Source organism: Schistocerca nitens, chromosome 6 (genome assembly GCF_023898315.1).
Source record: "Schistocerca nitens isolate TAMUIC-IGC-003100 chromosome 6, iqSchNite1.1, whole genome shotgun sequence".
NCBI classification, from domain to species: domain Eukaryota; kingdom Metazoa; phylum Arthropoda; class Insecta; order Orthoptera; family Acrididae; genus Schistocerca; species Schistocerca nitens.
The window spans coordinates 246,127,549-246,155,059 of NC_064619.1; the positions used below are offsets into that span (position 1 = coordinate 246,127,549).

General features: G+C 40.1%; 1 protein-coding gene across 1 annotated transcript in view; it reads right to left on the reverse strand.

The window, feature by feature from the left end:
- The window catches only part of LOC126263308 (glutamate receptor 2-like), a 138,610-nt gene that overhangs the window by 81,181 nt on the left and 29,918 nt on the right, over positions 1 to 27,511 (reverse strand). The window contains exon 3 of the mRNA XM_049960396.1: positions 26,886 to 27,109. Coding sequence (XP_049816353.1) covers positions 26,886 to 27,109 — 224 coding nt within the window. The remainder of the gene's footprint in view (positions 1 to 26,885; positions 27,110 to 27,511) is intronic.

A 27,511-nucleotide genomic window follows, 5' to 3' on the forward strand; every position in this document is an offset into this window, starting at 1 on the left:
ACTTTTGGTACATGTACGAATCTATGTTACAAATTGCCTTATAACAACGAAATCTGAGGCTATCTCATATCATACATAATCAGGGAAGTCTGAACAGTGATATGGAAATGGATTAATAATTGCTTGAATAATTGGAAAAATTGATTGGAAAGAATAAATGAAAACTTTGAAGGTAATTTATGAATCTGTTCACAATCTTGGGCGAACTTTAACAGATACCAATATCAACAGACCTTTAATATCTTTACATTAAAGGTCAACAAACATAATTTGTGTTACGTGTTGATGCTTCCGGTAGTGTGCGGTACCAAATAATCACCGGAACCATTGAAACTGTCCATCTGTCACACGAAGCACAATATTTTTAGTGTAAGTAAATCAAGTTTAGTAGGTGTCTATCAAGTCTAAGTCATTACCTTTACATTACCCCGATTGTGTTTAGTCCTGAGTATGACAATGTTGATGCAGGATCACTCCTCCAGATGCAGTGTGAATTATTGTCTGCTGCGAACCACTTGATGCACGATCTCGGCTGCGAGTGAAATGATGAACACATAGGAGCTGACCTCTTAACCGTGCGAATAAATATTCCTTTCCTAATAACTTTTTATAATACTTTTAATGAACAGTTAAAGTACACATTTTTAACAATGCTGGTAGGACGAATCCAAGCATACGACCGTACACTACCACTTCCCAAAACAAAATGGTGAAGATACAAGAATTAATAAATTGAAGAGCATATTTCGTACTTTGTTTCATACAGATATTTAACGATGTATCAAAACATTATCCTTGCCACAAAACAACTCGTTAATTTACTTTTGACGGTGACTTTGTCTTATAGCTCATTTAGTTTATACAGGGTGGTCCATTGATCGTGACCGGGCCAAATATCTCACGAAATAAGCAGCAAACGAAAAACTTAAAAGGAACGAAACTTGTCTAGCTCGAAGGGGGAAACCAGATGACGCTATGGTTGGCCCCTTAGATGGCGCTGCCATAGGTCAAACAGATATCAACTGCGTTTTTTAAAAAAAAAACCCTCTTTCATTACATATTCGTGTAGTACGTAAAGAAATATGAATGTTTTAGTTGGACCACTTTTTTCGCTTTGTGATAGATGGCGCTGTAATAGTCACAAACATATGGCTCACAGTTTTTTTTTTTTTTAAATTGAAATACAGAACGTGGGTACGTAGGTACGTTTGAACATTTTATTTCGGTTGTACCAATGTGATACGTGTACCTTTGTGAACTTATCATTTCTGAGAACGCATGATGTTACAGCGTGATTACCTGTAGCCGGCCGGTGTGGCCGTGCGGTTAAAGGCGCTTCAGTCTGGAACCGCGTGACCCTACGGTCGCAGGTTCGAATCCTGCCTCGGGCATGGATGTGTGTGATGTCCTTAGGTTAGTTAGGTTTAATTAGTTCTAAGTTCTAGGCGACTGATGACCTCAGAAGTTAAGTCGCATAGTGCTCAGAGCCATTTGAACCATCTGATTACCTGTAAATACCATATTAATGCAATAAATGCACAAAATGATGACGGTCAACCTCAATGCATTGGGCAATACGTGTAATGACATTCCTCTCAAAAGCGAGTAGTTCGCCTTCCGTAATTTTCGCACGTGCATTGACAATGCGCTGATGTACGTTGCCAGGCGTTTTCGGTGGATCACGATAGCAAATATCCTTCAACTTTCTCCACAGACAGAAATCCAGGGACGTCAGATCCGGTGAACGTGCGGGCCATGGTATGGTGCTTCGACGACTAATCCACCTGTCATGAAATATGCCTTTCAATACCGCTTCAACCGCACACGAGCTATGTGCCGGACATCCATCATGTTGGAAGTACATCGCCATTCTGTCACGCAGTGAAACATCTTGTAGTAACATCGGTAGAACATTACGTAGTAAATCAGCATACATTGCACCATTTAGATTGCCATCGATAAAATGGGGGCCATTATCCTTCTTCCCATAATGCCGCACCATACACTAACCCGCCAAGGTCGCTGATGTTCCACTTGTCGCAGCCAAGTTGCCCAATAGTGCATATTATGCCGGTTTACGTTACCGCTGCTGGTGAATAACGCTCCGTAACTAAACAGCACGATTGCAAAAAACCTGTCATCGTTCCGTAATTTCTCTTGTGCCCAGTGGCAGAACTGTACACAGCGTTCAAAGTCGTCGCCATGCAATGTCTGGTGCATAGAAATATGGTACGGATTCAGTCGATGTTGATGTAGCATTCTCAACACCGACGTTTATGAGATTGCCGATTCTCGCGCAATTTGTCTGCTACTGATGTGCGGATTAGCCGCGACAGCAGCTAAAACACCTACTTGGGCATCTTCATTTGTTTCAGGTCATGGTTGACGTTTTACATGTGGCTGAACACTTCCTGTTGGCTTAAATAACGTAACTATCCGGCGAACGGTCCAGACACTTGGATGGTGTCGTCCAGGATACCGAGCAGCATACATAGCACACGCCCGTTGGGCAATTTGATCACAATATCCATACATCAACACGATATCGACCTTTTCCGCAATTGGTAAACGGTCCCCCTTCAAGCTAGCCGAGTTTTGTTCCTTGTAGTTTTTTCGTTTGATGCTTATTTCGTGAGATATTTGGGCCGATATATAGCATATACATAAGAAAAGAAGAGAAATAAAAATAATATGATACAGAACAAGTGGAATATGAAGTAGGAGTGTGTGACATTAAGTTAAGCCAGATCACAGAATGAGAGGCAGGGTTGAGTGCTTTGACAGCTCGCAGCATCTGGTTCACCTGCAAGGAATGAAAAGAATACAGGTGGCTGAGTGTTGGGCGCAGGTTACTGCAAGGCTGGAGCACGCAGGCTTGGCTGAAGCGTGGAGGTGACACAATGGCGGGTAAGGTGATTGAAATAAAACGTGTATACCATATTTGCAATGAAACTGCATTACAGATCCTACAAACACGATTCAGTACAATTGCGCTACACTGCGCACTGATGTACGGAGGCACTCAGTGGCTGCGCTTATTTCTGTTTTTGAGGTTTTATAATCCTGGCCGGTATGGGCATAGCCTTTATTTTCGGCCATTGGAGTTATTCTGAATGGTTACAATTTATATGGGCATGTCAGCTTCTTTTAACCCATACATATATAATTTTTCTCCCCTAACAAAGCGCATATTGTAACCGCATAGTCCCATTATTGTCAGTCAGCACCTGCACATGCAAGGCCAGAGTATCTGTGTTGTGCATTTACAGTGACTTTCACTGCACAAGTTTGTCAAGCACGTGTTGTAACATGTATTCCTTTGTGAAGACCTCGATGCGATGACAACTGAATTCCATATGTAAGGGCCTGAGAAATTTATTTCACCTCGTCGCTCTCACTTATTCAGTGGGGAGACCAGCCATACATCCAACATCCGTCGACAAGGTAAGTTCCTTGCTGCTTTCACAGAGCTGTCGAGCACAAAAAATTCGTGTTACGTGAAGTATTGCCAATTTTAGTTTACCATGCGCACACCCACACATTATTTCAACACATGTACACTTGACAATTACCAGCCAGGTTCGTACGTTTTCGCTCTTTGGTTTTGAGCGTCTTTCATACAGATGCATTACGTTCCACATACTGCACACATAACATAATAAAAATATACTTATCCTATTGATTTGCTGGCATGCCATTATCGTCGCCAACATAAATTATAGTCTTTAACATATTATCTCCCCATTTTATATATAATGTCATTACTTGTCATTTGGTTCTACTACATTTTGTCAGATTTCATTTTCGTTACATTATTGTATTCCAGTTATATGAGTACACATTTTATTCTCGTCTGGTTTTATATGTTTCATACAACATTCATACAATAACAGACTCTGTTTTCATATATAGCATAAACTAACATACATTTCATCTCAATTTACAGTGACTTCTTGTCGGATCATATTTATCAATTCAAAAAGAATCAAAGAAATAAACAATAGTCGCTACAATAGATACTACACGCTGCTCAGATGACTACGCATGACCTCGCCTCGCTAGCATTCTCCAGGAAGGATCTACACACTACAGGGTTGTGGAAATTCCACGGAAAGGCATTTATGTGCTCAGTTACATCTCGTAATAGACTTAACTGTGATCCCAAGAACAAAATAGTTTGTTCTTCTTTGATCCATTATGGACTGTGGGACAACAGCTGGCATGTACTTCTTGATGCAATAATTTACCAACAGCCGTATGTATTGTAGAAATTTATTTTATGAACTTCTTATGTGCTACCAGTTTCGGCATTACACTGATGCCATCTTCAGGCCCCACAGGTCATAGTCGTAAAATCGCTATACACGGAAGGAGCCATATAACTGGATCCGTGAATCAAATCGTTATCCAACAGCTCTTGGTGGCCAGGCGACACAGACTTATCTTACACTTTAATGATGACTTTGTACAAATTTTTGTCTTTTCTGTAGAAATGCGCTTTTTGTAAGGGATATTAATTGGAAGGAAAAGATATTATCTACTATCAGGGAGACGGTGCCAAGTGCGGCCATATAAGCATACAGCATAGCAGCTTCCTACCTTTACCTGTCAAATCAGCAATCATGGCTCGTCTCGTTTCTAGGCAGAATTTGATTTTAATTTACTCCTTCAAGGGTTTTATCATTCCTTATCTCGTGGACATGTAACAGATACAATGAAAGTTTCATTAATTCCTTGGAACAATAATATGAATCATTTACCTCAAAAAAATTTATCTCAGCAATTGAAAGGTCTGTTCATATTTCACTCGGCGCCGTTCTTTAAACGGTCGCCATTGAATGGGGATGTGGAAATAGATTAATAATCGTTTGAATAATTCGAAAAAAATATTGATTGGAAAAAATAGTTGAGAAAATTTTGAAGGTAATTTTTGAATCTGTGCACAATCTCGGGTGAAGTTTAACTGATACCAGTGTCAACAGACTTTTAATATCATTACATTTAAGGTCAATGAACATAATTTGGATTATGTACCGCTGCTTTGTTAACTTTGTTCATAATTTGTTCAACACTGTATTGTTATTTTAATGAACTGAAATGGTCATAGGATATTATTGGCCCATCTGGATTTTTTTCCACCGCCCTATTTAACGCCACTTCTGTGACTTTCGCATGAATGAAGGTGAAATGAAATGATTAAAACAACAAAAATACCGAGACCTTGAATGAAGCAACTCAGTCTGGCAGAAAATCTAGTTGCAGACGTTGTTTTAATGAGAGTTCACTGCAATAATTTTCACTGCAACAATTTTCTCTGTTTTCTAGTGTCTTACATGTATGTACAGTTAGCATTAATAGTGGACATTATTTAAGTGTCTAACATAGATTCAGCAGTGTATGTCATACAGAAAGTATTTAAGGGCAAGCAGTAGGCTGTGCTTGTCTTTGGTTGGTTTCAGTGAGCATTGGTTGGTCGTTGTAGGTGAGTCTCAATGGGTGTGCAGCCAAGCACACATGTGAGTTACAGTATTTAACCTTTCAGTGGACTTGAAATAATTTCGCCAGTTGAGTGGCAGACTAATTTTCCTCTATACTAAATTATTTGACTTGTTTTAGCGATTGACTTCAGATGACTATACAATCATTAATTAAGTTTAATATATTTGAGGCAGCTTTGAACTATAATTATTTACTGCAACTGATATTTTTATTGATATGTATTCAGTATGATAAACTTTACATTGAGATTGATAGTGGAAAACTGCACTTTTGGCTGTGAATGTTTGCTGTTGCTCTTCATGAGTTAATATGCAGTTAAATGATCTTTGCTCACACATGTTTCTCTATTCAGTGCTTTGCTTGCACTGCACGCATTAATTATTGTTTCATTGTTTTTTAAAAGTATTTTATTTGAATCCACAGTTTATGTGAGGCCATCATTCACATATTTGCGAAAATTATTTGATAAATACTTACTGCCATCATTATTTGTTGGAGTGAAAGGACATAACGAAGGGTACACTATTTATTAATTTAGGGATGTATCAGCCACCCCTCACCACTTTTATAAATCAATCAATCGGTTTCACTGACAGCTGTCAAAATTGCACTTGTGCTGCAGGAAAGGGGTGGAGGAGGGGTGGGGACACGTGTGCCAGGGGAATTGGGAGGGGGAGTGGTGGGGAGTGCTTGTGCCATGGGAATGGGAATAGGTAGGGGTGGAGGATTTCTCAGAAGGGTGGATTGTCCCCAGGAGGTCATAAATCAATCAGCTGTCAAAAGTATGCTCATACAGCTTTGCCCCATTGAAAGGTGGCTTTCATTTGTGTCGTTCATTTCGCAGATTATTCTGCATGTTTGAAGTAAATAAACCCATATAATGGTTAATTAGTCTTATTAGGTAGATTAGAAAGAGAGATACGTGATGATTCAACACATGTCTGAAATAATACGGGCTTTGCTAATGATAATATTTAGTTGCATGTTGTAGGTGTAAGCAAAGTAAATTTGCCAGTGGAGGCGAGGAGCGGATGGGCACAGCCGGGGAGGCGAAGGCCGGCGAGCGCCGGAAGAGTATTGTGCAGGGGCCAGGGGTCCCAGGGGATGCGGCCACTGACCGGCAAGCATCAAAAGGAACACCGCCGGGTGCCAGGTGAGAGAGAGGGGGGAAATGTCGAGCAGACAGAGAGCGTCCAACGTACATGCTGGCGCTGCCCGGTCGCGCGCTGTTTTAGCGGCAAATGGGCTGAGCTCTGATTGGGCAGTTCATAAGAAAGTGCGGGAAACACTGAGGGTCAACGCCCGCTGTTTGAACAGAGAAATTTTTGGATAGGTGGAGAAATTGTATCACTCTGCGAGGGAGATGTGGGAGGCCGTTGCAGCGTCGGGATTGGCTGATTAGAGTTTGATGGCAAAATTGTCATAAGAGCATCGGCAGAGCGAGGCAGGCTGGAGAGTGTCTTTTGCCATGAAAGCGGACAGTCGCGAAGTTCGGTAGCTCTGAGATAGGGACTTAGATTCTGAATACTGTGCTGTGTATGATCTAGAGTCTGCAGCTGCAGTAGGACATCAGTGTCCACGATATGCATTGCTTTGACTACTAGTATAATTACAGTTGATCCCGCCTTATAGACTGGCAGTCACCATTGAATGTAGTCAACCAGTGCACAGAGCTATCATACTGGTATTGCACGTTAGTACAAGACACACTGGGCAGCACCTTAAAGGTTGTTGAGCCAGTCTTGAAAGCGTTTAATACCATTTAGAGGAAATGTAGGGCTTGTGGTATTAGCAGTTTCTGAGTAGTCTATTCTGCTCAAGATATTTGAGAGACTTATCTTAATTCAGCGACTTCGCAGCTGCAGTCGTCGCCCCAGCAGTATCGATGGAGCCAGCAAGCTGGTAGATGGTATTGTAAAACTTGCAGCAGCGGCAGTTAAGTTCAGAAATAGTTGTTGGATCGTGTTCTTGCCATCCACTGAGTGTCCATGCAGTTTTGCTTACGATTCGTTATTGGTTATTTGTCTTTTTGCATGTTGTTTGGTTTGTTTCTTGGTGGTGGTGTCTGAAGTACGTATTATTTCAGACACAAAAGATATTATAGGAACGCAGTCAGATCGCATTTACCATTTGCTTATCCAGGGGCATAATTAAATCTAACTTCGCATCAACTTAACATTAAGAGCTGAGAGCCAATCTTACCAGTGTAGTATATCTAAGAACAGTGTACAATTTGTTTAATTTGTTTTCATTCATGATTTGTTCAATATGATCTAATTTCTATCGTGAGATAGTTTACAATAAATACAAGGTATTTACAATATCGCTTTTGATTCAGCAGTAGTGGTAGTTACCTGTCACTGTCACATTAATATATTTTATGCATGTTAAATAACAGCAATAACCCCAATGTGAAGGCCTCCACCATTACTTTCATATCGTCATAATTGACTCTCCATTAGGTTACCTCCATTGTTCATATAGCTGTAGGGGCACGTACCACATGCCAAGAACTTAAAAAAATTAAGAAATGCAAAATATGGTTGTTATAGGCAAACTTTCCTGCTTATAGGGTGTGAATCATTCATCTCAATGGTTTTTCATGCATCTTACATTTTCATTTTAGGTCATTCGTTCTGGTCAGGTTAGTTTGTCCTGAACTCAGCTGATCAGTAATTTACATAGACTTATTATCTGTTTGACATCCTAAAAAAGTTTTGGGGCTAAGTGGCGTTGACATACAGCAGTTAACGCAAATTAGAAAATATTAACAGGCGAATGCCAGACTGTAACCAGGAAGTGCAAAATAGTTCGCAATAAAACAACTGAATTCATGTGAATTACTTATCTATTTGTAGGGCCTGAAAAAATATTGGCATCTATGTAAGAAAGATAAGTGGACAGACATTATGTGGAAAAGCACTGTCAGAACTTTGGACTGAAAGCACGAAATACAGATTCAACCTATCGTTTAGCTCTTCTAAACACTACACTCAATTTGAACAACGCTAACGCCTGAGTTATTGGCACAGCTGGTAAGTGGATATGATCTGAAAATATCGATTATACGTAGTTTTAACTACCACGTAGATCCATAAAAAGTTAACGATGTGATGGAAAGAAAGCAACAAAGAAAATACAGGTCACTGTGGTGACAAAAGTAATGAGATAGAGATACGCACATATAGTAGTAGAATGATAAGTATGATAAGTATAAGTAGCCAGCGCTTGAGCGAAGGTTCGTGTCTTAACACCTGACTTCATGCTCAGCACGTTCTGTGGATGGTGGCATGGACCTCTGGTATTTTACGTGGCAGGACAGCAACAGCAGTTCGACATGTACAAACCGTAATGCTGAGCATGCCATGACAAGCCGCTTTTCGACGTGTTGGCTCCTAGTGGGAACAGGCTTTTAGATAACTGATGACTACAGTGACACTAAAGACATTCATTCGCAAAATTAATCTAAATAAAACTGTCAAAACTGGAGTACAGTGGAGTCTGTCGTAGACTGGTTAAATACTTATGAAAGGAGGAAGAAGCACAGAAATAAACTTTTTGATCAATTTGATTGCATGACGTTCTGGCTTATGGTGCCAACTGGTTTACAATAAATTCCAGATGTATGCTTGGAAATTAATACATAATTGTTGTTGTTGTTGTGGTCTTCAGTCCAGAGACTGGTTTGATGCAGCTCTCCATGCTACTCTATCCTGTGCAAGGTTCTTCATCTCCCAGTACCTACTGCAATCTACATCCTTCTGAATCTGTTTAGTGTATTCATCTCTTGGTCTCCCTCTACGATTTTTACCCTCCACACTGCCCTCCAATACTAAATTGGTGATTAATACATAATTATTAAATCAAAAATGTTTGTTACAGCCTCAAATTCTAATATATATTTTATTTTTAGGTGCATGTGAGTACGTCTTCACTGTTACAATTGAGAATGACATACTTGCAGTCAGCATATTGCTTACAGTAAATTACTTAATCAACTGTCCACTTAAAGTTTCCCAGAGAACTCATGTTGAATATGACCAATGAATACATCATCTGATGTACTGCAATAGACAATGTATCTTAAAGAGCAAATCTCTTCTTTAAAATGGAAGTAGTGAATTGATTGTACAAATTATTTATATTTACTAAAGTTAATAGTAGGAAATCTAACAATCTATTTAATTGGTATATTTTCATACAAATTACTGACATCAAATGAAAAATTTTTCATTGACGAAAACAACAACATTTTAAATTTTATTACTAAATGTTCAGAGCTATACATTGTGTACTAGCTTCCATATGTAACAGTTGCTTTCCTCACTTATAATATTAGTTGGGCTGTGCCATCATCTTTTCGGCATGCATCCAGGAAACACTCAAAAGATGATGAAATATATTATTAGCCATCAAAAGTTCATGAAACGTTACCAGGACTATCGATAAAGTGAAACATTTAAGTTTGAGTGAGTGAACATTTGATGAATCTCTAGCTGTGCTCATAGAGTTGGAATTCTATGATGCAAAATGAGGCAGTACCTTATCTATTTCTTTATTAAAATACAATTAAATAAGTTTTATTATTACCACATTGAACTAGATGGTCAGATCAGGTTAAGAGATATTACTGCTTTCGAAAAATGTTGAAGTTTCTGATGTATTACCTTACAGACATGAAAACAGATATCGTTCCTTCATCTATCTAACACTATGATGTTTTGGTATTTTATTTTGTTATTAAATTCCTTACAATGTTGACATCTCAGTTATTATTGTGTTGTTTTTAACATTTTATTCACCTTACAAATAATTTTATTACCTTACAGGTGTGTTTTTTGTTCGCCAACAAGAAGCTGTACCACTTCCGAAGCTACCTGTGCATTTCCTATAAGATTTTCAATGACATTACTCTATAATTTTTACCTTACTCCTTTGACAGCCCTATTTTAGTACTGTTGAACATAATTCCAAAAAGATTTCATAGCCTTTGAAAGTGTGAACCTCTAGTCTTTGAAATAATGTAAAATTTCAGTGACTGCTTAGTTTATTTCTGCACTACAGTTATAAAGGACTTTATCAACACGTTTGGACATTTTCTTTATGCAGCTATCAATGGGGATTTTGCCTTCCAGCAGAGAAATTGATATATTCATTAATCTTATTACATGTGAGCTCTGACACTTGTATTCAAAAAGTAGCACATAACATATGTTGATAGTATACTCGTATTAAAGAAAGAAGACATACAACTTTCTGTATCTACTGTTAATTCTTACACAATTAGATAATACAAGTATATATTGTTCGAAGATTATTTAACAATATCACTTAATTTACGAAACAGTTGTGTACCGTTTATAAATTTTCGTCAATAATATTGGAGCTATTCTTGTTTAATGAGGTGAAGCATCATTAAAAATATAGTGACTTCCATGTTCAATTTTTAAATATAACCTTTATCGCCACTGATATATTTTCGAGTTCTGGGCAATGTCACAAAGGTGCTTGTTTGTTAATTACCACCTACTCACATTATCCCATGTTGCATAGTCTGTTCTTGCTGGAGCGAAGATAGAGTGACATCATCAAGTACCATGCACATGAAGTTGAGCAAGCAGTAAATATACAAGACGACTACCCATGCTTTTATACCTTGTCAATGACTACACATCAATGAAGGAGCTTCTCTCCATAGATGAAGTCTAAAAACCATTTGAAACTCAACAACACGCATATTTTAGATCAAGAAGAAGAAAAATCGATTACTTATCTGTGATGCATACGACTCCTGACAGAGTAATGTCTTCATTTTCAATGGCGTATCTTGAACTGTACATACGGTTTACTCACGTCTCCCCTCACGCAAATGTATCTGCTCAAGTCTAGACATTCTTGATGACCTAGTATAATCCCTCATCTGGTCGTATTAGCAAATTATCTCAACCTAAAACGCTGCAAGATCCACTCAACATCTCTAGGATAAATATCTTCTTAAACAGTAAGGAGCTGAACAACTTGAATGACTAGATCCAGTTTCCGAATTGTCTCACAATATTGGAATTCAGAGATTTCTCGTAGCTGTTTTAAAACTCACACCAACGGCTAGTAGATCTGAGTAACATTGCAAATTTCCTTACGTTTACAAGGCATTATTTACAAGCACACTGTAATGTAGCATATTATTATTATTATTTTATTTTCTCTCTCGTTCTTTTCATTTTATACATGTGAGATATACACATAAAATGAGAATAATTTTGTGCCATAGGCAATATTGCCATACAAAAAAAAAAAAAAAACAAGTAGAGATATGCTCTTCATTTTTTAATTTTTTTATATTCAGCTGTTCGTCTCTATAACTGGTGGCGGGAGGAGGTGTGACGAGTTCCGAAGAGTTGGTGTTGTTGAAGGGATGTGTATTCCAGTTGTACATTGAAGGGGTGTTATGGAAGGTTGTCCAGATAGCAAGGTTTATTGGCACATTCACGACGACCGTCCCCGTCTGTTCATCATTCCGCAACGCGCTGAGAGTCCTGCTTCAGGAGGATCGAGGCAGACAGGAGTAGTTTGCGTGAGCAGAGGAGGGGTGCACGATGGCGGTAGCAGGAAAGAGAAGTACGTAAATTTAAATGCTGAATGCATGAATTGAATACTGAGGATCTGTTGATATTGATGCCAGTTGGAGTTCACTCATGATATGTGTACCTTCCATTTTTTTTCAATTACCCTTCCAAGATTTATTTTTTTGATTATTTAAGCAGCAATTATTAATCAGTTTCCATTATGTATTACATTATAACCCCCCCCCCCCCCGCCACTATTCAACGGCGACCGTTCAAAGGACGGCGCTAAGCGGAATATGAAAAGACCTTTCGGTTGTTGAGATAAATTTTTTTTAAGATAAATGATCCATTTTATCGTTACAAGAAACTAATGAGGCCTTTGTTGCATTTGTTACATGTCCGTGAGATTGGAACTATTAACAACTTGAAGGAGCAAATTAAAATTAAATACTGCCTACAAACGAGACGTGCCGAGAATGCGGATTTCAGCGGTTAAGGTAGGAAGCTGCTACGCTGAATGCTTATATGGCCGCGCTTGCCACCGTCTCTCTCTTTTCCTTCTAATTAATATCCTTTACGAAAAGTGCATTTCTATAGGAAAGACGAAAATTTAAGTAAAACCAACATTAAAGTGCAAAATAATCTACATCTACATCTACATGGATAATCTGCAAATCACATGTAAGGGCCTGGCAGAGGGTTCATCAAACCACCTTCACAGTTCTCCATTATTCCAATCTCGTATAGCGCGCAGAAAGAACGAACACCTATATCTTTCCGTACGAGCTCTGATTTCCTTTATTTTATCGTCGTGATCGTTTCTCCCTATGTAGGTCGGTGTCAACAAAATATTTTCGCGTTCGGAGGAGAAAGTTGGTGATTGGAATTTCGTGAAAAGATTCCGTCGCAACGAAAAACGCCTTTCTTTTAATGATCTCCAGCCCAAATTCTATATCATTTCTGTGAGACTCTCTCCCATACTTCGCGATAATACAAAACGTGCTGCTCTTCTTTGAACTTTTTAGATGTACTCCGTCAGTCCTATCTGGTAAGGATCCCACACCGCGCGGCAGTATTCTAAAAGAGGATGGACAAGCGTAGTGTAGGCAGTCTCCTTAGTAGATCTGTTACATTTTCTAAATGTCCTGCCAATAAAACGCAGTCTTTGGTTAGCTTTCCCCACGTTTTCTATGTGTTCCTTCAAATTGAAGTTGTTCGTAATTGTAATACCTAGGTATTTAGTTGAATTTACGGCCTTTAGATCAGACGGATTTATCGTGTAGCCGAAGTTTAACGGATTCCTTTTAGCAATCATGTGGATGACATCACAAGTTTCGTTATTTAGAGTCAACTGCCAATTTTCGCACTATTCAGATATCTTTTCCAAATCATTTTGCAATTTGTTTTGATCTTCTGATGACTTTATTAGTCGATAAACGACAGCGTCATCTGCAAACAACCTAAGACGGCTGCTCAGATTGTTTCCAAAATCGTTTATATAGATAAGGAACAGCAAAGGGCCTATAACACTACCTTGGGGAACGCCAGAATCGCTTCTGGTTTTCTTGATGACTTTCCGTCAATTACTACGAACTGTGACCTCTCTGACAGGAAATCACAAACCCAGTCACATGACTGAGACGATATTCCATAGGCAAGCAATTTCACTACAAGCCGCTTGTGTGGTACAGTGTCAAAAGTCTTCCTGAAATCCAGAAATACGGAATCGATCTGAAATCCATTATCAATAGCACTCAACACTTCATGTGAATAAAGATCTAGTTGTGTTTCACAAGAACGATGTTTTCTACATCCATGTTGACTGTGTGTCACTAGACAGTTTTCTTCGAGGTAATTCATTATGTTCGAACACAAAATATGTTCTAAAATCCTGCTGCATATCGACGTTAACGATTTGGGCCTGTAATTAAGTGGATTACTCGTACTACCTTTCTTGAATGTTGGTGTGACGACTTGCTTTTATTAAGTGATTTAAGTTGCTTCAGTATTCCGAGGATATTTGCTTCTACGTTACTCATGTTGGCAGCTGTTCTCGATTCGGATTCTGGAATATTTACTTCGTCTTCTTTTGTGAAAGCATTTCGGAAGGCTGTGTTTAGTAACTCTGCTTTGGCAGCACTGTCTTCGATAGTATCTCCATTGCTATCACGCAGAGAAGGCATTGATTGTTTCTTGCCACTAACATACTTCACACACGACGAGAACCTCTTTGGATTTTCTGCTAGGTTTCGAGACAAAGTTTCGTTGTGGAAACTGTTATAAGCATCTCGCATTGTAGTCCGCGCTAAATTTCGAGCTTCTGTAATAGATCACCAATCTTTGGGATTTTGCGTCTGTTTTAATTTGGCATGTTTGTTTCGTTGTTTCTGTAACAGTGTTCTAACCCATTTTGTGTACCAATGAGGATCAGCTCCGTCGTTTGTTAATTTATTTGGTATAAATCTCTCAGTTGCTGCCGATACTATTTCTTTGAATCCAAGCCAAATCTGGTCTACACTTACATTATTAATTTGGAATGAGTGGAGATTGTCTCTCAGGAAGGCGTCAAGTGAATTTTTATCTGCTTTCAGTCTCGCTACGACAACCCTGTGTTCAGTAATCCCTGTATCGGTTTTGATGCTCGTTATTAACTCAGGATTATTTGTTGCTAAGAGGTCAAGTGTGTTTTCACAACCGTTTACTATTCACATCGGCTCATGAACTAAGTGCTCGAAATAATTTTCAGAGAATGCGTTTGGCACAATTTCGGATGATATTTTTTGCGTTCCTCCGGAAATAAAGATGTATTTTCGCCACCATATCGAGCGTAAATTGAAGTCACCACCAACTACAATCGTATGAGTCGGGTACGTTTTTGAAATCAGACTCAAGTTTTCTTTGCACCTTTCAGCACCTGTTTCATCTGAAAATCCAATTATTATTATTTTCCGGTTGCCAACAATGACCTCTGCCCATACTAACTCACAGGAAGTATCTACTTCAATTTCGCGACAAGTTAGACTACTTCTAACAGCAACAAACACGCCACCGCCAACCGTGTTTAGCCTATCCTTTCGGAACACCGTTAGGTTCTTCGCAAAAAATTCGGCTGAGCTTATATCCGGCTTTAGCCAACTCTCAGTTCCTATAACGATTTGAACATCAGTGCTTTCTATTAGCGCTTGGAGCTCTGGTACTTTCCCAACACCATTCATTCAGATTCTGTAGGACTGTATCAGAGAATATCAGGCTCATTAATGAATACGCATATAAATCTGCTTTAATTGAAAAGTACCGATACAAACAAAATTTCATGTTTAAATTTTTTTTCTTTTCATAATTTTGTCAAACACTGTTCACAATGGAGTCAAATGAATTGGCTATTGTTGAAAACTCATTACAAAATGCAATATGCCAATATGTCGGAAATCCGAGCTTGGGAACAGTTGAAAGTAACGCGCGAACTCGTGAACTGGCCACAGGTTGGCGTCCCACTATTAAAAAATGATGACACTGGTAATATAACTAATCATGATGTCAATTTAACGACCATCGATATGACAATTTCTTAGTTCTCACGGGGAAACATTTTTTCAAATAGTGAAACTGAAGCGCGCGTCAGCGAAAATGCCTTTGATTATTTGCTCACGACGTCGCGAGGGGTAGAACAGGAAACAGTTCATAGAAGCAATGTAAATACTGGCGAGATATACATTTTGGCACAACTCATGCAACTAATAACACGACAGTTTACACAGCAGTTCACAAGACATCAGGAAAATATAGAGCACCAGCTTACACAGCAAAATCAGGCATTCAACGATTTCAAGAACAGTATTGGTCAACAGTTCAGTGAGGTGAGCACTGAGTTATCTGACGAACTATTCGGGAAGTTGACAGGGCTAGGTAAACAACTAAAACAAGAAATATTTGCCGACATGTCCCGTAGTATAAATACGTTAACGGAAAACTACTGGCGTTCCAAAACAACATATGACAGACGGCAAACCTAGGCTTTTAGAGAAGTTAGATACCTTCACTGGTTGCCCACAATACGGGGCTAGCCCATCGAAAGAAAATAGCGAAGGTTGCACAATGCAACAACACTTGCTGGCAGTTGCACCTGTCGAGCAAGCATAGTTGCCATGCGCTACCACACAAGTAAACATAAACAAGCCTGTCATTGGTAGCGCGTCCACCCCCGGTAGCTAAGTGGTCAGCGCGACAGGCTGTCAGTGCCAAGGGCCGGTGTTCGATTCCCGGCTGGGTCGGAGATTTTCTCCGCTCAGGGACTGGGTTTTGTGTTGTCCTAACCATCATTATTTCATCCCTATCGACGCTCAAGTCGCCGAAGTGGCGTCAAATCGAAAGACTTGCACCTGGCGAACGGTCTACCCCCACGGGAGGCCCTTATCACACGACATTTACATTTACTGACAGCGCGGCGTGCTTGTCATAATTACTTGCAGATGAGGGATTACTTAGGCGTCGACAATTCCCGATATTTGCTCCTGAAGGGAAAAGAACACACCCTGTAGTCTTTATCAGAGCATCTCGAAATGTTTTACCTCTTACCTGGACCGAAGCCCAGAAAATTAGATTTTTTGTTGGATACACACAGGGCGACGATCCGCTATGGGCTGCGGACATGGCGGAACGTTGCCACTACTAAGAACAGTTTGAGAGAGCCTTTCTGGATAAATATTGGTCTGAGACCGTACAAGAGAGGTTCAGACGTGGAGTATTCAACCCAGCTCCATTCAATAGCAAACATGGAAGCTAAAGGAGCTATTTTGAAAAATATTTGAATATAACCAGATACTGGACGAACCCGGTATCTCAGGCAGGCGCGCTGATAATTTTAAAGAGCTATCTACCTGCCCACATTAGGGGCAAACTCATTACAATCCCGGAACACAACATCGAATACTCTCTCTCTCTGTACTGGACTCAATAGATTTGATATACGAAGAGAGACCAGTGCAGCCCAAGCCTGTTAGAACGCAGATAGTGCCACAGGGATTTATGGACCAACATCTGAACAATGGACTAGTAGTAGAACACGGTTGGCAACCTTACCCCACACAGACCTATGGTGATGTTAACGGTAATCACAACGATAATGGCAAAAGCCGTAAATTCGAGACATATGTAAAAGAAACGGGCGTAAATTTAACAAAAACAACTACAATGGGGAAGTAGCGTATGCCCGGCCTGTATAATATCTACAGACACAAGCTAACGGCAAAAATCAGCTGATCGCTTGGCAAACACAAAACAATACCATACAACCGAATAACCCACAGACAGTGGAATTCGGCCGGCACAGTAACACACATACGCTGAATAACGCGCAGAAGCAAGGAGAATTTCAGTCGAGAGCACCTCAGGACACTAGTTGGCGTAATCAAACACCAACAGTCCACATAGAGGAAGTTACGCCTAACCCAGAGACGCATACAACCGCAACGCCGGAAAACTGGACCGCTCATGGTAGGCCCCCGTTTTGTGACCTTGGAGGGGAGTGGGGCACGAGCTTGATCGACACTTGCTTTATCAGATACGATCAAGGTAGGTATGCACTTTAAGTTTTGTATATGTATGATAATATTAGATTTAGTATGCTCGAAAACCACAGTCCAGAATTTATGTTGTTAGTTCATAACGAAAATTTTTGTTTATGTTTTTTCTTGTACTCCAAATGTGGAAATGATAAGGTAAGTGGATGTAACAAGGCAGAATTTTACTTTTATGTGACTAGATACGATGATTCTTTAAAGTCAACGCTTCGCCTTGCACGTAGCCCAGTTACAAATGAATAAACGAACTTGTCAAACGCACGGTAACGCGATGGACTACACAACTCACAGTGACATTAATGGTAATAGAGCTACGCAGTGCATGCGCATTGCGGTCAAGGCTAGTCAACCAACCGTAAGCTCGTGTGCGCCAGAAGACACAGTGGAAAGTCCTGGAGCACCCAAAACAGAAAAACCCTATGAGCTACAGCACCAGCAGTTTTGAAAGCCTGTTGCATAAGAAGGGAAACAGAACATTAATGAAGACTCTACACTACAACTTCGACTGCTTACACAATACACACAAACAGAGATAAGCTAAGGGATTATATACATGCAAAGGGATCCTAAACTACGAAATATTTACTAAAGTCATGCCTTATGTACATTATGTCTATATAGTTACAAATTTAAGTATTGAAAGCACACGTACTAATTATAATTGAGGGACCAGAAAACTCTTGCTGCAGGTAAACAAGCGAGTACAATATACGTGGCAAACTGATTAAGAGGTCGCACCACGCTTATAATACACTTTATCTTTCAGATTTACGAGGTAAGTAGAGACGCACATATGACATTAAACGAATTTGTGGTAGCATGACGGCACACTGAAGTAAATGAATACATGGTTGAATATATGAAAGAGGTATTAGTGACCATCGAGCCACTGTGCAATTATATATGAAAATTTAGTTTTAAGTTAGTATTAAGTTTTTGTCTTCCAGGGAACGATGAATCGACACGTTCTAAAGTGAAGAAAGATAAATGCTTGTCGAGTGTTAGATACCATATAAACATAAGAAAGGACCGCACCGCAAGTAAATAATGTTGTAAGTTTATGATATGTATGAATGTGATAGCGGGAAAATATGTGTAGAATACAGCTGCAGTACATTTGCGTATCACGATGCTTAACTAAGGTGGAGCACTGCCAAATAATCAAGGGGTCCAACACCTGATTGTTATTGTAGTGGTCTTCAGTCCTAAGACTGGTTTCATGCAGCTCTCCATGCTACTCTATCCTGTGCATGCTCCTTCATCTCCCAGTACCTACTGCAGCCTACATCCTTCTGAATCTGCTTAGTGTATTCATCTCTTGGTCTCCCTCTACGATTTTTACCCTCCACGCTGCCCTTCAATAGTAACAGAACATGTCCTACCAACCGATCCCTTCTTCTAGCCAAGTTGTGCCACAAACTCCTCTTCTCCCCAATTCTATTCAGTACCTCCTCATTAGTTACGTGATCTACCCACCTTATCTTCAGCATTCTTCTGTAGCACCACATTTCAAAAGTTTCTATTCTCTTCTTGTCAAGACTATTAATCGTCCATGTTTCACTTCCATACATGGCTACACTTCATACAAATACTTTCAGAAACGACTTCCTGACACTTAAATCTATACTCGACGTTAACAAATTCCTCTTCTTCAGAAACGCTTTCCTTGCCATTGCCAGTCTACATTTTATATCCTCTCTACTTCGACCATCATCAGTTATTTTGCTCCCCAAATAGCAAAACTCCCTTACTACTTTAAGTGTCTCATTTCCTAATCTAATTCCCTCAGCATCACCCGACTTAATTCGACTACATTCCATTATCCTCGTTTTGCTTTTGTTGATGTTCATCTTATATCCTGCTTTCAAGACACTGTCCATTCCGTTCAACTGCTCTTCCAAGTCCTTTGCTGTCTCTGACAGAATTACAATGTCATCGGCGAACCTCAAAGCTTTTATTTCTTCTCCATGGATTTTAATACCTACTCCAAATTTTTCTTTTGTATCCTCTACTGCTTGCTCAATATACAGATTGAATAACATTGGGGAGAGGCTACAACCCTGTCTCACTTCCCTTTCATGCCCCTCGACTGTTATAACTGCCATCTGGTTTCTGTACAAATTGTAAATAGCCTTTCGCTCCCTGTATTTTACCCCTGCCACCTTTAAAATTTGAAAGAGAGTATTTCAGTCAACATTGTCAAAAGCTTTCTCTAAATCTACAAATGCCAGAAACGTAGGTTTGCATTTCCTTAATCTTTCTTCTAAGATAAGTCGTAGGGTCAGTATTGCCTCACGTGTTCCAACATTTCTACGGAATGCAAACTGATCTTCCCCAAGGTCGGCTTCTACAAGTTTTTCCATTCGTCTGTAAAGAATTCGCGTTAGTATTTTGCAGCTGTGACTTATTAAACTGATAGTTCGGTAATTTTCACGTCTGTCAGCACCTGCTTTCTTTGGGATTGGAATTATTATATTCTTCTTGAAGTCTGAGGGTATTTTGCCTGTCTCATACATCTTGCTCACCAGATGGTAGAGTTTTGTCAGGAGTGGCTCTCCCAAGGCCGTCAGTAGTTCCAATGGAATGTTGTCTACTCCCGGGGCCCTGTTTCGACTCAGGTCTTTCTGTGCTCTGTCAAACTCTTCACGCAGTATCGTAACTCCCATTTCATCTTCATCTACATCCTCTTCCATTTCCATAATATTGTCCTCAAGTACATCGCCCTTGTATAGACCCTCTATATACTCCTTCCACCTTTCTGCTTTCCCTTCTTTGCTTAGAACTGGGTTTCCATCTGAGCTCTTGATATTCATACAAGTGGCTCTCTTTTCTCCAAAGGTCTCTTTAATTTTCCTGTAGGCAGTATCTATCTTACCCCTCATGAGATAAGCCTCTACATCCTTACATTTGTCCTCTAGCCATGCCTGCTTAGCCATTTTGCACTTCCTGTCGATCTCATTTTTGAGACGTTTGTATTCCTTTTTGCCTTCTTCATTTACTGCATTTCTATATTTTCTCCTTTCTACAATTAAATTCAATATTTCTTCTGTTACCCAACGATTTCTACTAGCTCTCGTCTTTTTACCTACTTGATACTCTGCTGCCTTCACTACTTCATCCCTCAGAGCTACCCATTCTTCTTCTACTGTATTTCTTTGCCCCATTCCTGTCAATTGTTCCCTTATGCTCTCCCTGAAACTGTACAACCTCTGGTTTAGTCAGTTTATCCAGGTCCCATCTCCTTAAATTCCCACCTTTTTACAGTTTCTTCAGTTTTAATCTACAGTTCATAACCAATAGATTGTGGTCAGATCTGTATTGAAATTTTTATGTATGTTTGCCACTTACGTAAATACTATTTTATGCTGATTGTACATAACATGTATTATTGATGATACAACTCTGTATACCTCAGCAAATGAAATGATTATCCTTTATACAATGAACATAGCAAGTAAATATTGAGGTGCACTTTAAATACTGAATAAGTACTCTATACGATTGGTATCGTCAGGTTCGCGTTATGTTTATAAACAACAAACTTTTTTGTTCTGGGTATCACAATTAAGTCTAGTAACGAGGCGTAACTGAGCGCAAAAATGTCTTTCCGTGAAATTTCCTCAACCCTGTAATATGTAGATCCTTCATGGAGAATGCTAGAGAGGCGAAGTCACGCGTAGTTATTTAAGCAGCGAGTAGAATCTGTTGTATTGACTATTGTTTACTTTTTTAATTCTTTGAAATTAATAAATATGCTCCGACAAGAAGTCACTGTGAATTGGAATGAAATGTATGTCAATTGATGCCATAAAGGAAAAACGAATTTATTATTGCGTGAATGTTATGTAAAGAGTGTAAAACCAAACGCGAGCAAAAAGTATGCTCATATAATTGGAATGGAATAATGTAACGAAATTATAATTTAACAAAATGTACTAAACAAAATGACAGACTGTATTGTATATAAGCAACGATGATGACATGTCAACAAATGAATAGGATAAGTTTAGGTTTGTAGTTGCATTTTTATTCTTTTTTTGTCTTGTATGTAGTATGTGGAAAGAACACTACAGAAATTTTGCGTAATGCAAATGTATGAAAGACGCTAAAAAATAAAGCGAAAAACATATGAAACCTGCCTGTAAAGTGTTAAGTGTGCGCGTGAGAAACTAAAAAATAATAATACTTCGTGTAACATGAATTTTCTGTGCTCGACAACGTCGTAGAAGCGGCAACAAACTTACCTTGTCGGCGGATGTCGGGTGTACGGCTGGTATCCCCACTGAATAAGTGCGACGGGATGAAATACATTCCTCGGGCTGCTGATATGGTAACCAGTTGTCACCGCATCGAAGATTTCACAGAGGATCACGCCGCTGAACACGAGGTTCACGAATTTGTGCAGTGAAGACTATGTGGACGCACGACACAGGCACTCTGACTTTGTATTAAACACATGAAAGTGAGTAGGGACGGTAACGGACGTCAAGCTCCCCGCGCATGCTTCGCAAGCTAAACATTGGGCGGATATTAACTGCCAACAATGGGATTATGCGCTTACAGCAAGCACTTTGTTATGAAGGAAAACTTATGTATGTATGTGTTAAGGGAGCTGACATGCCTATATAAACTGGTAACCATATAGGATAACTCAAACGGGCGAAAAATAAAGGCTACGCCCATATCGGTCAGAGTTATCAACCCATAAAAAGGTAAATAAGCTCAGATACTGTGCACCTCTGTATGACGTCAGTGCACAGTGGGGGGCAATAGTATTGACTCATATTATTATTTTTCTCTTTTCTCCCTCGTTCTTTTATTTTTATACGTATAAGATAGCTCTTCAATTTTTTAATTTCATTACATTAAGCTGTTCGTCTCTATAACTGGTGGCGGGTGGACGTGTGACAAGTTCCGCTGAGTTGGTGTTGTTGAAGAGATGTGTATTCCAGTTGTACATTGAAGGGGTGTTATGGAAGGTGGTCCGGATAGCAAGGTTTACGACCGTCCCCGTCTGTTCATCGTTCCGCGACGGGCCGAGAGTCCTGCATCAGGAGGATTGAGGCAGACAGGATAATTTGCGTGATCAGAGGTGGGGCGATCCGGAACCAGTATTCTCATGCCAGGCTCTGTGCACGATGGCGGTAGCAGAAAAGAGAAGTACGTAAATTTAGATATTGAATGTATGTGTTGAATATTGAGGGTCTGTTGATGTTGATGCCTGTTGGAGTTCGCTCAGGGTAAGTGCACCTTCCAATTTTTTCTATTTTTAATTATTCTTCCAAGATTTCTTTTTTTGATTATTTAAATAGCAATTATTAATCAGTTTCCATTATATATTACACTTTATTCCCCCCGCCACTATTCAATACCATGTAGAAGCATGACTTTTTTCATCGTCTACAAGGTGAAAGAAACAATAAATAGAAGTATCCTAGGACCAGCTGACGGTTGAACCCTGGACCTTTAAGTCTAACAATTCCCCGTTTAACTAATGAACCACACAACTGGAGGATATCCTTAAAAAAATAATTCTTTTGAGAATGGTAACTCACAGAAGCTAATTAGTAATACATTCCTACACATTACACGTGGCTCTCCGGTAACGGCTCTGAAATTACTTGAAACAAATTCAAATAAATCTGCTTTGTGGGAGCTGAGGAGGCGCGAAGACTTATTTAAAAACTAAAACATTGTTAAAGCCATTTCCTCAAATACTTTTTGTACAGAGAACACGTTGTTATGAAACTTTCTGACAAATTACATTTTGTGTGAGATAAGAAAGTAACAGGAGTACTTGTTTACTAGTTATGTAATTGAACCGGGGAAAATAGATCACTGGACCATTAACTATCTAAGGTTCTCTAATTCCCCCATCAGTACCCACTGCCTGGAGTCTTCATCCGCCCGCCCTTACTAGTTAAGCGCACTCCTGAAAGTTCCCATTCCAGCGTCCTGGGTTTGAGTCCTATACTGATTTTCTTCCAGTTTCCTGGATGATGCGAGTTCACAGATAAAATGATGGACAGGCTGCAATCTCTCTTCGTCTACATTTTTCGGCCGTCTTTCTTTCAGCAGTTTACCTTGCTACGATCGCACATACGTAGGGGATTCATAACATAGAGAACACCCTTCGTTGCGAAATGTGATCTTGTTGCCAAAATCGAAAACATTACTCTTCACTTGTTGAAGTTGCTCAAACCTACGGAAAAACGTTGCTTCAAAAGGATAACAATACATACCATTTTACTTCGTGTACTGACTTAGCAAGTAACACACTTCCCAACGATGCCTAGTCCCAACCATGTTTTCGTTAGCAATTACACTAAGGTCATTAAAATTGCTACACCACGAAGATGACGTGCAACAGACGCGAAATTTAACAGACAGGAAGAAGATGCCATGATATCCAAATGATTAGCTTTTCACAGCATTCACACAAGGTTGGCGCCGGTGGCGACACTTACAACGTGCTGACATGAGGAAAGTTTCCAACCGATTTCTCATACACAAACACCAGTTGACCGGCGTTGCCTGGTGAAACGTTGTTGTGATGCCTTGTGTAAGGAGGAGAAATACGTACCATCAAGTTTCCGACTTCCTTAAAGGTCGGATTGTAGCCTATCGCGATTGCGGTTTATCGTATCGCGACATTGTTGCTCGCGTTGGTCGACATCCAATGACTGTGGCAGAATATGGAATCGGTGGGTTCAGGAGGTTAATACGGCACGCCGTGCTGGATCCCAACGGCCTCGTATCACTCCCAGTCGACATGACAGGCATCTTATCCGCATGGCTGTAACGGATCGTGCAGTCACGTCTCGATCCCTGAGTCAACACATGGGGACGTTTGCAAGACAACAACCATCTATCTGCACGAACAGTTCGACTACGTTTGCAGCAGCATGGACTATCAGCTCGGAGACCATGGCTGCGGTTACCCTTGACGCTACATCACAGACAGAAGCGCCTGCGATGGTGTACTCAACGACGAACCTGGGTGCACGAATGGCAAAACATTTTTTCGCATGAATCCAGGTTCTGTTTACAGCATCATAATGGTGGCATCCGTGTCTGGCGACATCGCGGTGAACGCACATTCAAAGCGTGTATTCGTCATCGCCATACTGGCGTATCACCCGGCGTGATGGTATGGGGTGCCATTGGTTACACGTCTCGGTCACCTCTTGTTCGCATTGACGGCACTTTGAACAGTGGACGTTACATTTCAGATGTGTTATGACCCGTGGCTCTGCCCTTCATTCGATCCCTGCGAAAGCCTACATTTCAGCAGGATAATGCACGACCGCATGTTGCAGGTCCTGTACGGGCCTTTCTGGATACAGAAAATGTTCGACTGCTGCCCTGGCCAGCACATTCTCTAGATCTCTCACCAATTGGAAACGTATGGTCAATGGTGGTCGAGCAACTGGCTCGTCGCAATACGCCAGTCACTACTCTTGATGAACTGTTGTATCGTGTTGAAGCTGAATGGGCAGCTGTATCTGTACACGCCATCCAAGCTCTGTTTGACTCAATGCCCAGGCATATCAAGGCCGTTATTACGGCCAGAGGTGGTTGTTCTGGATACTGATTTCTCAGCATCTATGCACCCAAATTGCGTGAAAACGTAATCACATGTCAGTTCTAGTATAATATATTTAACCAATGAATACCCGTTTATCATCTGCATTTCTCCTTGGTGTAGCAATTTTCATGGCCAATAGTGTACATCTACTACATCTACATCTGCATGGATACTCTGCAAATCACATTTAAGTGCCTGGCAGATGGTTCATCGAACCACCTTCACAATTCTCTGTTATTCCAATCTCGTATAGCTCGCGGAAAAAATGAACACCTATATCTTCCCGCACGAGTTCTGATTTCCCTTATTTTATCGCGCTGATCGTTCCTCCCTATGTAGGTCGGTGTTAACAAAATATTTTCGCAGAGAAGATTCCGTCGCAAGAAAAACGCCTTTCTTTTAATGATCTCCAGCCCAAATCCTGTATTATTTCTTTGGCACTCTCTCCCATATTTCGCGATAATACAAAACGTGCTACATTTCTTTGAACTTTTTCGATGTACTCCGTCAGTCCTATCTGGTAATTATTCCACACATCGGAGCAGTATTATTCTAAAAGAGGACGGACAAGTGTAGTGTAGACAGTCTCCGTAGTAGGTCTGTTACATTTTCTAAGTGTCCTGCCAATAAAACGCAGTCTTTGGTTAGCCTTCCCCATAACATTTTCTATGTGTTCCTTCCAATTTACGTTGTTCGTAACTGTAATACCTAGGTATTTAGTTGAATTTACGGCTTTTAGATTATACTGATTTATCGTGTAACCGAAGTTTAACGAGTTCATTTTAGCACTCATGTGGATGACATCACACCTTTCGTTATTCAATTTATTCCAATTTCATACTGAAGTTTGCCATTGCTGTACTGCTTTTACATACTAATTTTTCTCGCTATAAAAGCCTGCTGCAGCCTTTATAAGCCTTCAATTTAAAGTGTCTCGCCAACGGATGCTGCTGACTGAGAGTTACGATAGAGATTTTTCCATCGATTTCATGTCTTATTACGCGCACCCTCCGCGAATAAACTAAATAATTACTCACTGTCGCCCGGCCAACATACGAAAAAAGTTCCAAATTCAAATTCCATCACATCCGCGAACTGTTCGTACACTTTTGGTGTGACCGTTCCGCGTGAAACCCTAAAAAGGACTCTGTCCTAGCATTCCTGCACATTGTGACCTGCTGGAAAAAAGGGGCTCTCAGCTCCAAAAGTTCCGCAGAACCTGCGCTGCACAAGGGGTACAATTTACTAAATCACACCACTATTGATAGTAATACCTTTTGTAAGACGCCTTCCACACTAATTATCTATCAGTAAGGCTAAGAGCTCAATTCTCACTGGCACTATTTTCTATTTATCGGTTTTCTTATTTTTATTTATTTTTTTTAAACCATTTTCCACTGTTTAGACAGCTAAACAAGCTCTTCATTATTTCTACCTTTTGATAAGTCGTGGTTTTGGGTCTCAGAGACGTAATTTTCACCCCTCCCTTCTTTGCGGGTCACAGCTACAAACGAAACTGACAGCTGTTATAAAATTACGTAACACACGAAGATATTTTTCCTAGTGAAACAGATAAATGCAGTTGACAGTCATATTAGAGTTTTCTTGGCATTTCAGCTACACATCTTTATTAGTTCAAACATTGTGCCCTACCTTGCATGAGGAATATTCCCACGACCTGCAGGAAATCGCTGTATGTTCCCTTGTCACCTCCTTCATTCTCGGCAGCTTTTCTGCACCTCCTCTGAATTCTGAGCACCACCCAAGTGGTTACTACCAAGGTCACGGTGCACAGCCAGAGGCAATTGTCGAAGGGTAGTAGAAAGTGGACCCATCTGAACTCTTGCTCCCTCGGTTCCTGAATGTACACGTTCAACCTGCGGACAGTAAAGCAGAAATACTAACTTCAGACAAACGTACATTTCCTAAGCTAACAACACTAACACACACTGTAAATCCCCCTCCTATCTCAATAGATTACGAGTGTTCTTGCAAAGTGATCAACACATTTTAAGCCCAGAAATTTACGAGCAAAGGGAGAGCGTGACTCAATGAAAACATGATCTGATCTTCTCACTAACGATATGAGATTGTAAGCTCGTGGAAATCAAAATAAAAACGAGACAAGCTACTCGGAAGTAACAACTCAATTTTGAATACGTGCGTGAAACACTTAATCCTATACCAGTCCAACTTTCAAGTGTTCACATTCGCGTCTCTTAGGTCTCATTTGTGCAAGGATAAATGATTTTGTCGTCTGTTACCAACTTTGCCTAATA